The sequence below is a fragment of the Lampris incognitus genome, chromosome 14 (genome assembly GCF_029633865.1).
Source record: "Lampris incognitus isolate fLamInc1 chromosome 14, fLamInc1.hap2, whole genome shotgun sequence".
NCBI lineage: Eukaryota > Metazoa > Chordata > Actinopteri > Lampriformes > Lampridae > Lampris > Lampris incognitus.
The window spans coordinates 4,685,460-4,700,641 of record NC_079224.1 but is presented as its reverse complement, the minus strand read 5'-3'; the positions used below and the strand labels follow the sequence as shown (position 1 = coordinate 4,700,641).

General features: G+C 45.5%; 1 protein-coding gene across 3 annotated transcripts in view; it reads left to right on the top strand.

The window, feature by feature from the left end:
* Positions 1 to 13,511, top strand: part of cnpy1 (canopy FGF signaling regulator 1) — a 41,872-nt gene extending 28,361 nt beyond the window's left edge. For all 3 annotated transcript variants that reach the window (XM_056293096.1, XM_056293095.1, XM_056293097.1), the window contains 3 exons: positions 8,997 to 9,209; positions 12,196 to 12,292; positions 13,366 to 13,511. In XM_056293096.1, the coding sequence (XP_056149071.1) occupies positions 8,997 to 9,209; positions 12,196 to 12,292; positions 13,366 to 13,406 (351 nt within the window). In that variant the 3' untranslated portion in view covers positions 13,407 to 13,511. The remainder of the gene's footprint in view (positions 1 to 8,996; positions 9,210 to 12,195; positions 12,293 to 13,365) is intronic.
* Positions 13,512 to 15,182: the final 1,671 nt, after the last annotated feature.

Genomic DNA, 15,182 nt, shown 5'->3' with positions numbered 1-15,182 from the left:
ACCATGTGTAGGGGAGTGCCATGTATAGAAGAGTACCATGTGTGGAACAGTACCATGTGTAGGACAGTAACATGTATAGAAGAGTACCATGTGTAGGGGAGTGCCATGTATAGAAGAGTACCATGTCTAGGACAGTACCATGTGTAAGGGAGTACCATGTGTAGAAGAGTACCATGTGTGGAAGAGTACTATGTGTGGAACAGTACCATCTGTGGAACAGTATCATCTGTAGAACAGTACCATGTGTAGAAAAGACGGGAAGGAGTTGACAGTCTGAATCATGTCTGTTGTGTGGGTGTCCTTGTGTGGAAGTGGGCATCCACAGAGGCGAGCAGCAGTGTGCATGGGTCTGTGTCATGTAGAACAGTACCATGTGTAGGACAGTAACATTTGTAGAACAGTACCATGTGTAGGACAGTACCATGTGTAGAACAGTACCATGTGTAGGAAAGATGGGAAAGAGTTCAGAGTCTGAATCAGGTCTGTTGTGTGGGTGTCCTTGTGGATGTTGGCATCCACAGAGGCGAGCAGCAGACTGCACAATCCTGTATGGGTCATGTAGAACAGTACCATGTGTAGAACAGTGCCATGTGTAGAAGAGTACCATGTGTAGGGGAGTGCCATCTGTAGAACAGTACCATGTGTAGAAAAGACGGGAAGGAGTTCACAGTCTGAATCAGGTCTGTTGTGTGGGTGTCCTTGTGTGGAAGTGGGCATCCACAGAGGCGAGCAGCAGTCTGCATGGTCCTGTCTGTGTCATGTAGAACAGTACCATGTGTAGAACAGTACCATGTGTAGCATGGTACCATGTATAGAAGAGTACCATGTGTAGGGGAGTACCATGTGTAGGGGGTACCATGTGTAGAAGAGTACTATGTGTGGAACAGTACCATCTGTAGAACAGTACCATGTGTAGAACAGTGCCATCTGAAGAACAGTGCCATCTGTAGAACAGTGCCATCTGTAGAACAGTACCATGTGTAGAAAAGACGGGAAGGAGTTCACAGTCTGAATCATGTCTGTTGTGTGGGTGTCCTTGTGTGGAAGATGGCGTCCACAGAGGTGAGCAGCAGTCTGCATAGGTCTGTGTGTGTCATGTAGAACAGTACCATGTGTAGGACAGTACCATGTGTAGAAGAGTACTATGTGTGGAACAGTACCATGTGTGGAACAGTACCATGTGTTGAACAGTACCGTCTGTAGAACAGTACCATGTGTAGAACAGTACCATGTGTGGAACAGTACCGTCTGTAGAACATTACCATGTGTAGGACAGTACCATGTGTGGAACAGTACCTTCTGTAGAACAGTACCATGTGTGGAACAATACCGTCTGTAGAACAGTACCATGTTTAGGACAGTACCATGTGTGGAACAGTACAATCTGTAGAACGGTACCATGTGTAGAACAGTACCGTCTGTAGAACAGTACCATGTGTAGGGCAGTACCATGTGTGGAACAGTACCGTCTGTAGAACAGTACCATGTGTAGAACAGTACCATGTGTGGAACAGTACCATGTGTAGGACAGTACCATGTGTAGCATAGTACCATGTATAGAAGAGTACCATGTGTAGGACAGTACCATGTGTAGGGGAGTACCATGTGTAGAAGAGTACCATGTGTAGAACAGTACCATGTGTGGAACAGTACCATCTGTAGAACAGTACCGTGTGTGGAACAGTACCGTCTGTAGAACAGTACCACATGTAGGACAGTACAATGTGTAGGGGAGTACCATGCGTAGGACAGTACCATGTGTAGGGGAGTACCATGTGTAGAACAGTACCGTCTGTAGAACAGTACCATGTGTAGAAAAGACGGGAAGGAGTTCACAGTCTGAATCATGTCTGTTGTGTGGGTGTCCTTGTGTGGAAGATGGCGTCCACAGAGGTGAGCAGCAGTCTGCATGGGTCTGTGTGTGTCATGTAGAACAGTACCATGTGTAGGACAGTACCATGTGTAGAAGAGTACCATGTGTGGAACAGTACCGTCTGTAGAACAGTACCATGTGTAGAACAGTACCATGTGTGGAACAGTACTGTCTGTAGAACAGTACCATGTGTAGGACAGTACCATGTGTGGAACAGTACCGTCTGTAGAACAGTACCATGTGTATAACAGTACCATGTGTAGAACAGTACCGTCTCTAGAACAGTACCATGTGTAGGACAGTACCATGTGTGGAACAGTACAATCTGTAGAACAGTACCATGTGTAGAACAGTACCATGTGTAGAACAGTACCGTCTCTAGAACAGTACCATGTGTAGGACAGTACCATGTGTGGAACAGTACAATCTGTAGAACAGTACCATGTGTAGAACAGTACCATGTGTAGAACAGTACCGTCTGTAGAACAGTACCATGTGTAGAACAGTACCATGTGTAGGACAGTACCATGTGTAGGACAGTACTATGTGTGGAACAGTACCATGTGTGGAACAGTACCATGTGTAGGGGGTACCATGTTTAGAAGAGTACCATGTGCAGAACAGTACCATGTGTAGGGGGGTACCATGTGTAGAACAGTACCATGTGTGGAACATGTGTGGAACAGTACCGTCTGTAGAACAGTACCATGTGTAGGACAGTGCCATGTGTAGAAGAGTACCATGTGTAGAACAGTACCATGTGTGGAACAGTACCGTCTGTAGAACAGTACCATGTGTGGAACAGTACCGTCTGTAGAACAGTACCATGTGTAGGACAGTACCATGTGTAGGACATTACCATGTGTAGAACAGTACCATGTGTGGAACAGTACCGTCTGTAGAACAGTACCTTGTGTGGAACAGTACCGTCTGTAGAACAGTACCACATGTAGGACAGTACCATGTGTAGGGGGGTACCATGTGTAGGGGGGTGCCATGTGTAGAAGAGTACCATGTGTAGGACAGTACCGTGTGTGGAACAGTACCGTCTGTAGAACAGTACCACATGTAGGACAGTACCATGTGTAGGGGAGTACCATGTGTAGGGGGGTACCATGTGTAGAAGAGTACCATGTGTAGAACAGTACCATGTGTGGGACAGTACCATGTGTAGGACAGTACCATGTTTAGAAGAGTACTATGTGTGGAACAGTACCATGAGTGGAACAGTACCATCTGTAGAACAGTACCATGTGTGGAACAGTACCGTCTGTAGAACAGTACCATGTGTAGAACAGTACCATATGTGGAACAGTACCATCTGTAGAACAGTACCATGTGTAGGACAGTACCATGTGTAGCATAGTACCATGTGTAGAAGAGTACCATGTGTAGGACAGTACCATCTGTAGGGGAGTACCATGTGTAGAACAGTACCATGTGTGGAACATGTGTGGAACAGTACCGTCTGTAGAACAGTACCATTTGTAGGACAGTACCATGTGTAGAAGAGTACCATGTGTAGAAGAGTACAATGTGTGGAACAGTACCATGTGTAGGACAGTACCATGTGTAGAACAGTACCATGTTTGGAACAGTACCGTCTGTAGAACAGTACCATGTGTGGAACAGTACCACATGTAGGACAGTACCATGTGTAGGGGAGCACCATGTGTAGGGGGGTACCATGTGTAGAAGAGTACCATGTGTAGAAGAGTACCATGTGTAGGACAGTACCATGTGTAGGGGAGCACCATGTGTAGGGGGGTACCATGTGTAGAAGAGTACCATGTGTAGAAGAGTACCATGTGTAGGACAGTACCATGTGTAGAAGAGTACCATGTGTAGGACAGTACCATGTGTAGAAGAGTACCATGTGTAGGACAGTACAGTCTGTAGAACAGTACCATGTGTGGAACAGTACCGTCTGTAGAACAGTACCATGTGTAGGACAGTACCATGTGTAGGACAGTACCATGTGTAGAAGAGTACCATGTGTAGGACAGTACCATGTGTAGGACAGTACCATGTGTAGAAGAGTACCATGTTTAGGACAGTACCATGTGTAGAATAGTACCATGTGTAGGACAGTACCATGTGTAGGACAGTACCATGTGTAGGACAGTACCATGTGTAGAAGAGTACCATGTTTAGGACAGTACCATGTGTAGAATAGTACCATGTGTAGGACAGTACCGTCTGTAGAACAGTACCATGTGTGGAACAGTACCGTCTGTAGAACAGTACCACATGTAGGACAGTACCATGTGTAGGGGAGTACCATGTGTAGGGGGGTACCATGTGTAGAAGAGTACCATGTGTAGAAGAGTACCATGTGTAGGACAGTAACATGTGTAGAACAGTACCGTCTGTAGAACAGTACCGTCTGTAGAACAGTACCATGTGTAGAACAGTACCATATGTGGAACAGTACCGTCTGTAGAATAGTACCACATGTAGGACAGTACCACGTGTAGGGGAGTACCATGTGTAGGGGGGTACCATGTGTAGAAGAGTACCATGTGTAGGACAGTACCATGTGTAGAAGAGTACCATGTGTAGGACAGTGCCATGTGTAGGACAGTGCCATGTGTAGGACAGTACCATGTGTAGAAGAGTACCATGTGTAGGACAGTGCCATGTGTAGAACAGTACCATGTGTAGGACAGTACCATGTGTAGAAGAGTACCATGTGTAGGACAGTGCCATGTGTAGGACAGTGCCATGTGTAGGACAGTACCATGTGTAGGACAGTACCATGTGTAGGACAGTGCCATGTGTAGAACAGTACCATGTGTAGGACAGTGCCATGTGTAGGACAGTGCCATGTGTAGAACAGTACCATGTGTAGGACAGTACCATGTGTAGAACAGTACCATGTGTAGGACAGTACCATGTGTAGAACAGTACCGTCTGTAGAACAGTACCATGTGTAGGACAGTACCATGTGTAGAACAGTACCATGTGTAGGACAGTACCATGTGTAGAACAGTACCATGTGTAGAACAGTGCCATGTGTAGGACAGTACCATGTGTAGGACAGTACCATGTGTAGGACAGTACCATGTGTAGAACAGTGCCATGTGTAGGACAGTACCATGTGTAGAACAGTACCATGTGTAGGACAGTACCATGTGTAGGACAGTGCCATGTGTAGGACAGTACCATGTGTAGGACAGTGCCATGTGTAGGACAGTACCATGTGTAGGACAGTACCATGTGTAGGACAGTGCCATGTGTAGAACAGTACCATGTGTAGGACAGTGCCATGTGTAGGACAGTGCCATGTGTAGAACAGTACCATGTGTAGGACAGTACCATGTGTAGAACAGTACCATGTGTAGGACAGTACCATGTGTAGAACAGTACCGTCTGTAGAACAGTACCATGTGTAGGACAGTACCGTCTGTAGAACAGTACCATGTGTAGGACAGTACCATGTGTAGAACAGTACCATGTGTAGAACAGTGCCATGTGTAGGACAGTACCATGTGTAGGACAGTACCATGTGTAGAACAGTACCATGTGTAGGACAGTACCATGTGTAGGACAGTACCATGTGTAGGACAGTGCCATGTGTAGGACAGTACCATGTGTAGGACAGTGCCATGTGTAGGACAGTACCATGTGTAGGACAGTACCATGTGTAGAACAGTACCATGTGTAGAACAGTACCATGTGTAGGACAGTACCATGTGTAGAGCAGTACCATGTGTAGGATAGACGGGAAAGAGTTCAGAGTCTGAAACAGGTCTGTTGTGCGGGTGTCCTTGTGTGGACGTGGGCGTCCACAGAGGCGAGCAGCAGTCTGCACGGTCCTGGCTTTGTCATGTGCTCATCAGGCCATTGTCTCAAAGTAGATTGATTTAGATATGATGCTAACGAGCCTTTTTCTGTCCCCTGTGGGTCCTACTTAGGTCCCATTTAGTTTGCCTACAAGCTGTACGTGTTTGTGTGCACGTGTGTGCGTGCATGTGTGCACCAGTGCATGCATGTGGTGTGTGTGTGCATGGCCAAGCACGTGAGTGTGTCTCCCAGAAGGAAGGAAAGGTGGGTTTGCAGTGGGCAGCTGGGCAGATGTGACGCCAAGTCTGACTTGCTGTGGTCACATAGATTCATGATAAACTGGCTGATATGTTTACTGCAGTAATGAATAACCACCACATCCCAGCCCGCAGCGGTCTGGGTGACCTGGCTGGGGCGCTGCTTGGCCAGTATATTTGAGCCTGTGTTAGAAAAAACCTGCCTCCGGCCTCCTCTGACAAGCCTTAACCTGTTGTATTGTGTGCTCAGTTTAACGTTCCTCGACCAAAGAAGGGGCTCGGCCCCGAGTCTTCGCCTCCCGTCCTGCTCCCTCCTTTTCAGCAGCTTTTGACCCGGCATGAATTGGACAGGGTGGGATGTCACAGCTCAGAGGCCATCATGGAGGAGGATTTGCTGGTTTTAAGTCTTTGCTCTTTGCTCTCCTCACAGTAGGACTTCCTGGAGCATGGGTCTGTTGCATGCCACTGACATGAAATACCTGCCACCACCGTGGAGCCTCTCGGCGCTCCAGAGACATTGACCTTATTAGAAACCGCTCATGTACCTCGTGGACATCACTTGGAAGACGTGCGTTGGAAATTAAGCCCTACACAACGGCCTGCTGGCGTGGCTGGGGGCGCCGCAGCCCGAAGGGAGCGATAATTGATCGGTGTGTCTGTTGTTCCTGCTGGTTTAGGGGCCGTTTGCAGGCGTGGTGGTAGCCGGTGCTGTGGCGAGGCTCAGTCTTTCTGTTACACACCAGCTTTTCTCTGGTATAGAGTGGCGCTCAGAAGGGTGGTGTCGTCTACGTACAGTGGGTAGCTGTCATGGTCGGATACCACCTTGTTAACATGGCGTCGTGTTTCATTGTCAAACCCTCGCCGTGTGTGCTTTTCTCCCCATCTGGTCTGAACCGCACAACAAAACACAATGTCAACATAGTATATCTCAGCTGTACGTTGTGCCGGCCAGGCACCAGGAGGACCGTTTGTGACGACCTGTCTGTTTATGGGTCTTCGCTGGCCCGCATCGCCCTGACAATAAAACTGAAAAGCCCCTGTCCACCGCAGTGCAATAATGGCCGTCTGTCCAACGGGAATTGAATGGAGGATGGCATCCCTGAGAAGCCTATTCTCTGGCCCAGCCGTCCTGCTCCCCCGGCCCCCCCTAGCCCCGACCCCCATTCTTCAAACAGCACTTTGATTGACAGCTCCCTTTCAGAAGCCCCTGACTGGCAAGGAAGGCGTTTAATTCCATACCGTTTTGCAGCATGGCATGATAACGACGCAGACCCGAGCCCGAGGTTTTGGATCGATTGCCATGTTTTTTGCGGTGGGGATGAAAAGGTTTTCATTTAACGGGGTGAGAGTAGAGTAGTTGTGGTTTACATTTCGGACACAATCGGTTCAGATGATTAGATAATATTGTGCGGTGTGGACTGGACCAAAACAGGGTTCTGTGCTGGCGGGTACATTTGCTTGCAGCCACGGTCCTTCCCGTAGACAGTCAGTGTCCAGCCTCTAACTGACCCGCGGATAATGTGCCGCTGTGTGTTGAAATCATCAGAAAGATGTTTTGATTGATGGGTGAACTTCATCATCTTTAGCTGACGTGACCTACATCCCTCCATGTTTGCCCTTTCACCTTTTGCCCCATGCTGTATCACGTTCTGTTACTGGCAGACTAACTTCCTGCAGGACACAGCCAGACGGGGGGTTTCTCCTGGCGCAGTAAAGAAAAGCAGAGGCTCGTTGTGGCAAAGCGGAGGCGAAAGAGGAGTTGGAATGAATCGGTTGAACCGGGGATGGGTTGAGGAGGCAGTTGTTAATAAGATGGAGAGGATAAAGGGTTAAAAGTGGAGGTGGAATCGGCCTCCCCTCCACCCCACCCTGTCAGACCTGGAGAGCAGATGGCAGGGAGAGACACGGTAGGCCCTTTGTCTATTGGTCACATCTGAAAACAAACCGGTGTATGGTTTAATGCAGTCGGTAGGGCCGGCCGGAAGGGTCCACACAGCCATTCTGAGGGGGACAATGGGGTCAGGGGATATAGCTACATTGTAACAAAATCCAGTTCATCTGCAAGATGCCCTCCATCCATCCCTCCTTTCTTTCTTGGCGCTCCCACCCCAGCACCTTTTGACCAAAAAAGACAAGGAAGACTTCCTCCTTTGATCGCTGGAGGATGACGAGGGGGTGAAGAGGCTAAAAAGCAGCATGGGGGGGTTGGAAGGCGTTAGGGGCGAAAGGATGAGACTAGGCAGTTTATCCTGCACTTGGCTTCTGTTGAGTCCTTGCCCCCCTCCCCCAGCCCTGCCCGTCCCCCTAAACCACTGTCTTTTTTTTCAACGCTCTGTGTCCTCTCTGCCCCCCCCCCGGGGGGGGGGGGGAGAAAAACTTTCCTATGCCTTTCAAAGCCCCTGAGAGATGGAAAGAACTCCCCCTCCCCTCCCCTCCAAGCCCCCAGCCAGGCCCCTTTCACTCCATTCCTTCGGTACCCCTCTCTCGCCCCCGGTGTCACCCCTCTTCCTCCGTCCTCCTTCCGGGGAGGGCACCCAGGGGCGGGAGCAGGGCGCTGCACCTGTCTTGACCTGTCTAGACACTGCAGCTCGCTGTTTTGTCCTCGCTCCGAGGGGATCGGAAGACAGAGCGGGGGAGCCGCGGTTTGGTGTTAGGGGTCTTCTACAAGTAGAACTGAAGGCAGGTTAAGTGTCATCGTAGGGTGAGATCTGGAAGTGTGCATGCAGGAAACACAGTGGGGAGAAGGGGTCCCATGCTGACCCAGGGGTCTGTCACGTGGGGTGTTGGAAGTGGACGCGTTGACTGAGTCCGGAGGCACCGTGCAGGCTAAGGAGGGTCTTCAACAGCCCAGCGCCTGGTTTCCTGACACTTTCATTTTTATTTTTTAACCCATCATTGGCTACTGCCACACACACACACACACACACACACACACACACACACACACACACACACACAAAGGTTGCACTGCTGGTCACCTACCACACTTCTGAGACCTTTTTCCTTTTACCTTTTTATTTATTTGTTTGTTTGTTTGTTTGTTTGTTTGTTTGTTTTTGGTGCTTTGGTTGTTCGGTCAGATCCCCTTTGCTCGCTCGGAGACTCACCTGAGCGAGCTGCTGGACGGCGTGTGCGGCAGCATGAGTGACTACGCCCTGCACGTGGACCCCGACACCAAGCAGAAACGGTACATGAGGTTCGCTCCCCGGAGCAGCGGGGAAGTCGGAGACTTCCCCGACTTCAAGAACTTCCAGTTTGATGGACCCGAGGCAGCCAACGCCTTGAAGTTTGCAGTGAGTACAGAGCAAGTCGTTCATCATGCAGTTCTAGAACTTGCCAAGTATTTTTTTTTTTGGAAATGTCATGCAGATGGATCTTGACTGCTTTTATCTGAATATCCTGTAACACACTTTGACAGTCAACACCTCCATTAGCACATATTTTTGCACGATGGCATCCACCATAGCAGAGTACACATATTTACCAACGACATGACACACAATATGATGTACAGCGATGTACATTTAGAGTATAGTGTTAGAATGTAGTGTTAGAATATAGTGTTAGAGTATAGTGTTAGAATGTAGTGTTAGAATGTAGTGTTAGAGTATAGTGTTAGAATATAGTGTTAGAATATAGTGTTAGAATGTAGTGTTAGAGTATAGTGTTAGAGTATAGTGTTAGAATGTAGTGTTAGAATGTAGTGTTAGAATATAGTGTTAGAGTATAGTGTTAGAATGTAGTGTTAGAATATAGTGTTAGAGTATAGTGTTAGAATGTAGTGTTAGAATGTAGTGTTAGAGTATAGTGTTAGAATGTAGTGTTAGAATATAGTGTTAGAGTATAGTGTTAGAATGTAGTGTTAGAGTATAGTGTTAGAATGTAGTGTTAGAATGTAGTGTTAGAATATAGTGTTAGAATGTAGTGTTAGAATATAGTGTGAGTATAGTGTTAGAATGTAGTGTTGGAATATAGTGTTAGAGTATAGTGTTAGAATGCAGTGTTAGAATATAGTGTTAGAATGTAGAGTTAGAATATAGTGTTAGAGTATAGTGTTAGAGTATAGTGTTAGAATGTAGTGTTAGAGTATAGTGTTAGAATATAGTGTTAGAGTATAGTGTTTGAATGTAGTGTTGGAATATAGTGTTAGAGTATAGTGTTAGAATGTAGTGTTGGAATATAGTGTTAGAGTATAGTGTTAGAATGCAGTGTTAGAATATAGTGTTAGAATGTAGAGTTAGAATATAGTGTTAGAGTATAGTGTTAGAGTATAGTGTTAGAATGTAGTGTTAGAGTATAGTGTTAGAATATAGTGTTAGAGTATAGTGTTTGAATGTAGTGTTGGAATATAGTGTTAGAGTATAGTGTTAGAATGTAGTGTTGGAATATAGTGTTAGAGTATAGTGTTAGAATGCAGTGTTAGAATATAGTGTTAGAATGTAGAGTTAGAATATAGTGTTAGAGTATAGTGTTAGAGTATAGTGTTAGAATGTAGTGTTAGAGTATAGTGTTAGAATATAGTGTTAGAGTATAGTGTTTGAATGTAGTGTTAGAATATAGTGTTAGAGTATAGTGTTAGAATGTAGTGTTAGAATATAGTGTTAGAATGTAGTGTTAGAATATAGTGTTAGAATGTAGAGTTAGAATATAGTTTTAGAGTATAGTGTTAGAATATATTGTTAGAGTATAGTGTTAGAGTATAGTGTTAGAATGTAGTGTTAGCGTATAGTGTTAGAATATAGTGTTAGAGTATAGTGTTAGAGTATAGTGTTAGAATGTAGTGTTAGAGTATAGTGTTGGAATATAGTGTTAGAGTATAGTGTTAGAGTATAGTGTTAGAGTATAGTGTTAGACTGTAGTGTTAGAGTATAGTGTTGGAATATAGTGTTAGAAAATAGTGTTAGAATATAGTGTTAGAATGTAGTGTTAGAGTATAGTGTTAGAATGTAGTGTTAGAGTATAGTGTTGGAATATATTGTTAGAGTATAGTGTTAGAGTATAGTGTTAGAATATAGTGTTAGAGTATAGTGTTGGAATATAGTGTTAGAATATAGTGTTAGAATATAGTGTTAGAGTATAGTGTTAGACTGTAGTGTTAGAGTATAGTGTTGGAATATAGTGTTAGAAAATAGTGTTAGACTGTAGTGTTAGAGTATAGTGTTGGAATATAGTGTTAGAGTATAGTGTTGGAATATAGTGTTAGAAAATAGTGTTAGAATATAGTGTTAGAGTATAGTGTTAGACTGTAGTGTTAGAGTATAGTGTTGGAATATAGTGTTAGAAAATAGTGTTAGAATATAGTGTTAGCTTCCCTGGAGCAAGTCACATTCAGCAGAGCAGAGGTGCTGCAGTCACGGTCTGTCTCACCTCACCCGTCTGTAACAGCCATCGTTTGTTGTTGTATTTCATTTCTTAATTATGAAGTTGGGATCTATTCTGTCCTGTTATTGGCTCTTTAAATTGATTCTCGCCAAGGTGCCGGGTGGTCTGCCTTGGTGCCGTGTAAGGAGGGTTGAGTTGTGCTGGCTCACATCTTGGTGCTCACCCCTGATGTGCAGACAGAACCAGGCAGAGCAGCCTCCTTTAACATGAATGACTTTCATTTTCATGACCAGCGCGGGCTCCAGTGGCACCTCGCTGCAGGATGCTGCAAGGTGGTTTTGGTGGTTTACACTGGTCACGAAGGCTCTTGAGCTCAAAGTTGCCTTGGCCTTTGTTTCCTTTTACAAATACCTCTTGAATGTCCCGCTGCCTCGCTGGAAGACTCGTACTTTTCTCAGTTATGCAGCTTTGCACAGAGAGGAGAACTTCGCATGGAGGGTATTTTGAATTTTGTCTGTTTTTAATGCAGCTTCTATGCTGGTGATGGTGCTGTCCTGGCCTGGCGTCTCAGGGGTTATAATGCTTAACGTGACAGTTGAAATAAAAGGGGAATTTAGAATGAGTTGAAACAAGGGGGTCTGTCAGGGGTTCGAGCCAAGAGGTTTTTAAGCGATCCTAAACAGTAACAATACAGTAGTATTTCTAGTAGTATTGTGGAGCCAGGGTTGTGGTGCAGCATGTTGGCCAGAGACAGACAAGATGGCTGAACGGCAGACGGAGGAGAAACATGGCCGTCCCCCTCACACTGCTGGTCTGCTGCTGTGTGGAACAACATGGTGCAGGCCACTGCTTCTCTCTTACTGTCACTGGTGTACCTTCCTTCTCTCCTCCGGAGTCTTCTCCCCTCATAACCTGCTGCTTCTGTGTTGATGGTGGTGTTTTATTTTCCTACGTCAGTGCGAGAGCCTTGTGGAGGAGCTGGAGGATGACATCATCTCTCTCTTCAGCCAGACCGCAGTGAACGTGGTGGACAAGTTATGCAGCAGCGTCTCAGGTACTGTTGCTCGGCTTTTAGCTAATGTCTGTAGTTCCTCCCATGGATGTGAGTCAGTAGCTCCATCTGCTTTCTGAATAAACAAATAAATATCATAATAAATAGATATCTAGGAAGGCGTCATCATGCCCCTCCTAGATATCTTCATCACTGCTTGCATCAACACACAAGTTGAAGTAGAATCTATTAGCAAATGTGCTTTACTTTGCTTTCAACTTTGAGCAACCAGAAAAATGATGAATTAGAAGGATATGCAGTGTTTCTTGGTACTTCTGGGACATTTCTTAGTTTGATATTTCCTCAAAGTACAACAAGCATGCTGCTCTGTCTGGGTCCTGCTGCCTTCTGCTCTGTAAAGTCAGTCTGTAGATGTGCTGCAGCATTTCTGTGTGTGTGCATCAGTACTTCCAGCCCAGTTGTCACATCTTTATACCCCTCCACTGAGCGTTTGAATTGTTTTCATGACAAGCAAGGCTGTGGTCCAACTAAGCATTTATTTCACAACACACAGACACAGCCTGGAAGTGATTTGGCCTCCACATACATCCTTATTTATATATATATATATATATATATATATATATATATATATATATATATATATATATATTTATTTTTTGTAAATTTATATTAGTTGGTATGTCGGCCGTTATGTTCCCCCAGCAGCACATAATGTAGACTGGCCGATGTCTCAAAGACGCCACATGTGATGGACCCTCGCTGTCATGTGCGCTCCAGTACCACTGGAACGTTCAAACTGAAGCAAACCCTAGAAGTTAAGAATGCTTTTACAAAATAAAGCAGCAAATATTTTCAACTGAGACTAATATTCCTGGAACTCAAGTTTTTTGTGCCAAATATGTGCAAAAAAATAGTCCTGCACAACCGACTAGTGGCAAAAGAGTTGTAAAACATTTCAGGATATTTTCTATTATTATTATTATTATTATTATTGTTATTATTATCATTCACACCTGATAATTTGATTTATTTTTTTGGAGTGTTTTATTGACCAGTAGAGAGCCTAGACAAAGTTGCTAATTTTCATTATTTTTTTCTGTTCTCAATTTCAGATTACTGTGCAGATGCCAAACTGCAGAATGATGAGTTGTAGTTGAATCACTGTGGTACCAGTTTGTGTTTCGGTGAGACTGTAGCACCAAGACAATTTACATGTTTTAAAAGAGGCCTTACATGTCTGATATTCTGACAAATAAATACAAACTCTTTTTACTAAAGAAATGCTCATTCATTTTTAAATGAACTGTCGATCGAAGACACAAAGGTTTTTGTTTTTGTGTGATTTTAAGGATTTGCCCATAATGCAGACTCGGGTATGTGAAGCTGTGGTATTAAGTCATGTCTTGTGTGGTTAGAAACTGAGGTCTTGGGAGGTTGTTTTCTGTCACTGTTCACTGCACTTTAGGCTCTACACGGATTATAAGTGTTGTTAAACTGGGCATGTTTTGTTGCACAGCTCGAGTGCGCTCACACTTTTACATTGTGTGCACTGAAGCTGAGAGAAAAGGCAGGAAAATAAAGGCACAGCACAAGCTGCCCATAAACACACAAATAAACACACAAATAAACGCACAGCACAAGCTTCCCATAAACACACAAATAAACACAAATAAACACACAAATAAACACACAAATAAACGCACAGCACAAGCTTCCCATAAACACACAAATAAACACAAATAAATACACAAATAAACACAAATAAATACACAAATAAACATACAAATAAATACACAAATAAACACAAATAAATACACAAATAAACATACAAATAAACACACAAATAAGCACACAGCACAAGCGTCCCCGGCACAGCGCTCAGTTCCAGTGGGACGGCCGAGGTTCACGTTATATTTTTCATTTTCTGTTGAGGTGAATTTACTTTGTTTGTTTGTTTGTTTGTTTGTTTGTTTGTTTGTTTGTGTGCTGGGGCCTGCAGGGGCGGCAGTGTCCGCCCTACACGTGTCCTGTCTGTTTGCAGAGAAGCAGCGGGAAAAGAGGGTTGCAGGTGAGACAAGCTGGTGATGACACATGGAACATGTGATCAGGTAGAGTCAGTGAAAATACAGACGGCTGTGAAGCAGCAGAGTTGTGCTGTGGAGCAGCATTATTTGTGTGGCCACGATGCGGTGCGACGCGGGTCTGAATAGACCGGATAACGTATTCGCTCTGGGACGAGCGGGGACAGATTCAGCACGGGTCGGACTGACGTCGGGCCAGCAGAGATGGAGCGCGCCGCGAGAGAGCTGCTCTTCTTCCTGCTGAGGGTTTCATCGTTGGGTTTCTTCTTGTCTGTCATGTGGGAAGTGGTAGCAGACACATGTGAGGGTTTGCTGCCCCCGCTTCACAGCCTCCACAGCTTTCTGATACCCACTGACTTGTCGGCACCCCTTGCGTTTCGTATCGCGTGAATGAAGTAAAAAAAAAAGAAAAAAAAGAAAGTATTTCTGTACTTCTACTCGTAGCAGGGTACTTGAAGGAATGTTCCAGAACACTAGTTAGCACTGTCGTGACTCCACTGCTGGGACTGTCCTCTGTTATATCTGCTCCCCTTTTTGTTCTTCTGTCCCACAGAAGGTGCGGGACCACTTGGTTTGGGGGGACGCTCCCGTGTGAGCGCTGGGTTTCCTCGCTGGCGGGGGAATGTGGCGGCCGTGGCTCTGCGGCAGCTTGGCCCATTGTGTCGCATGGCTGTCTGAACGTGTCAGGCCGCCCAGCTTAAACCCCTGACAGATCAAGGGTTACCAAGGTGCTGGATGGCTGGCGGCTGACAGACAACACTCACCACCGCTAGATGCTCATTTCCTGCGCCACATGGAGCGCGGCCTGCAGTGTGCATGTGCACATGTTCACAACACCAGCGCTTCGT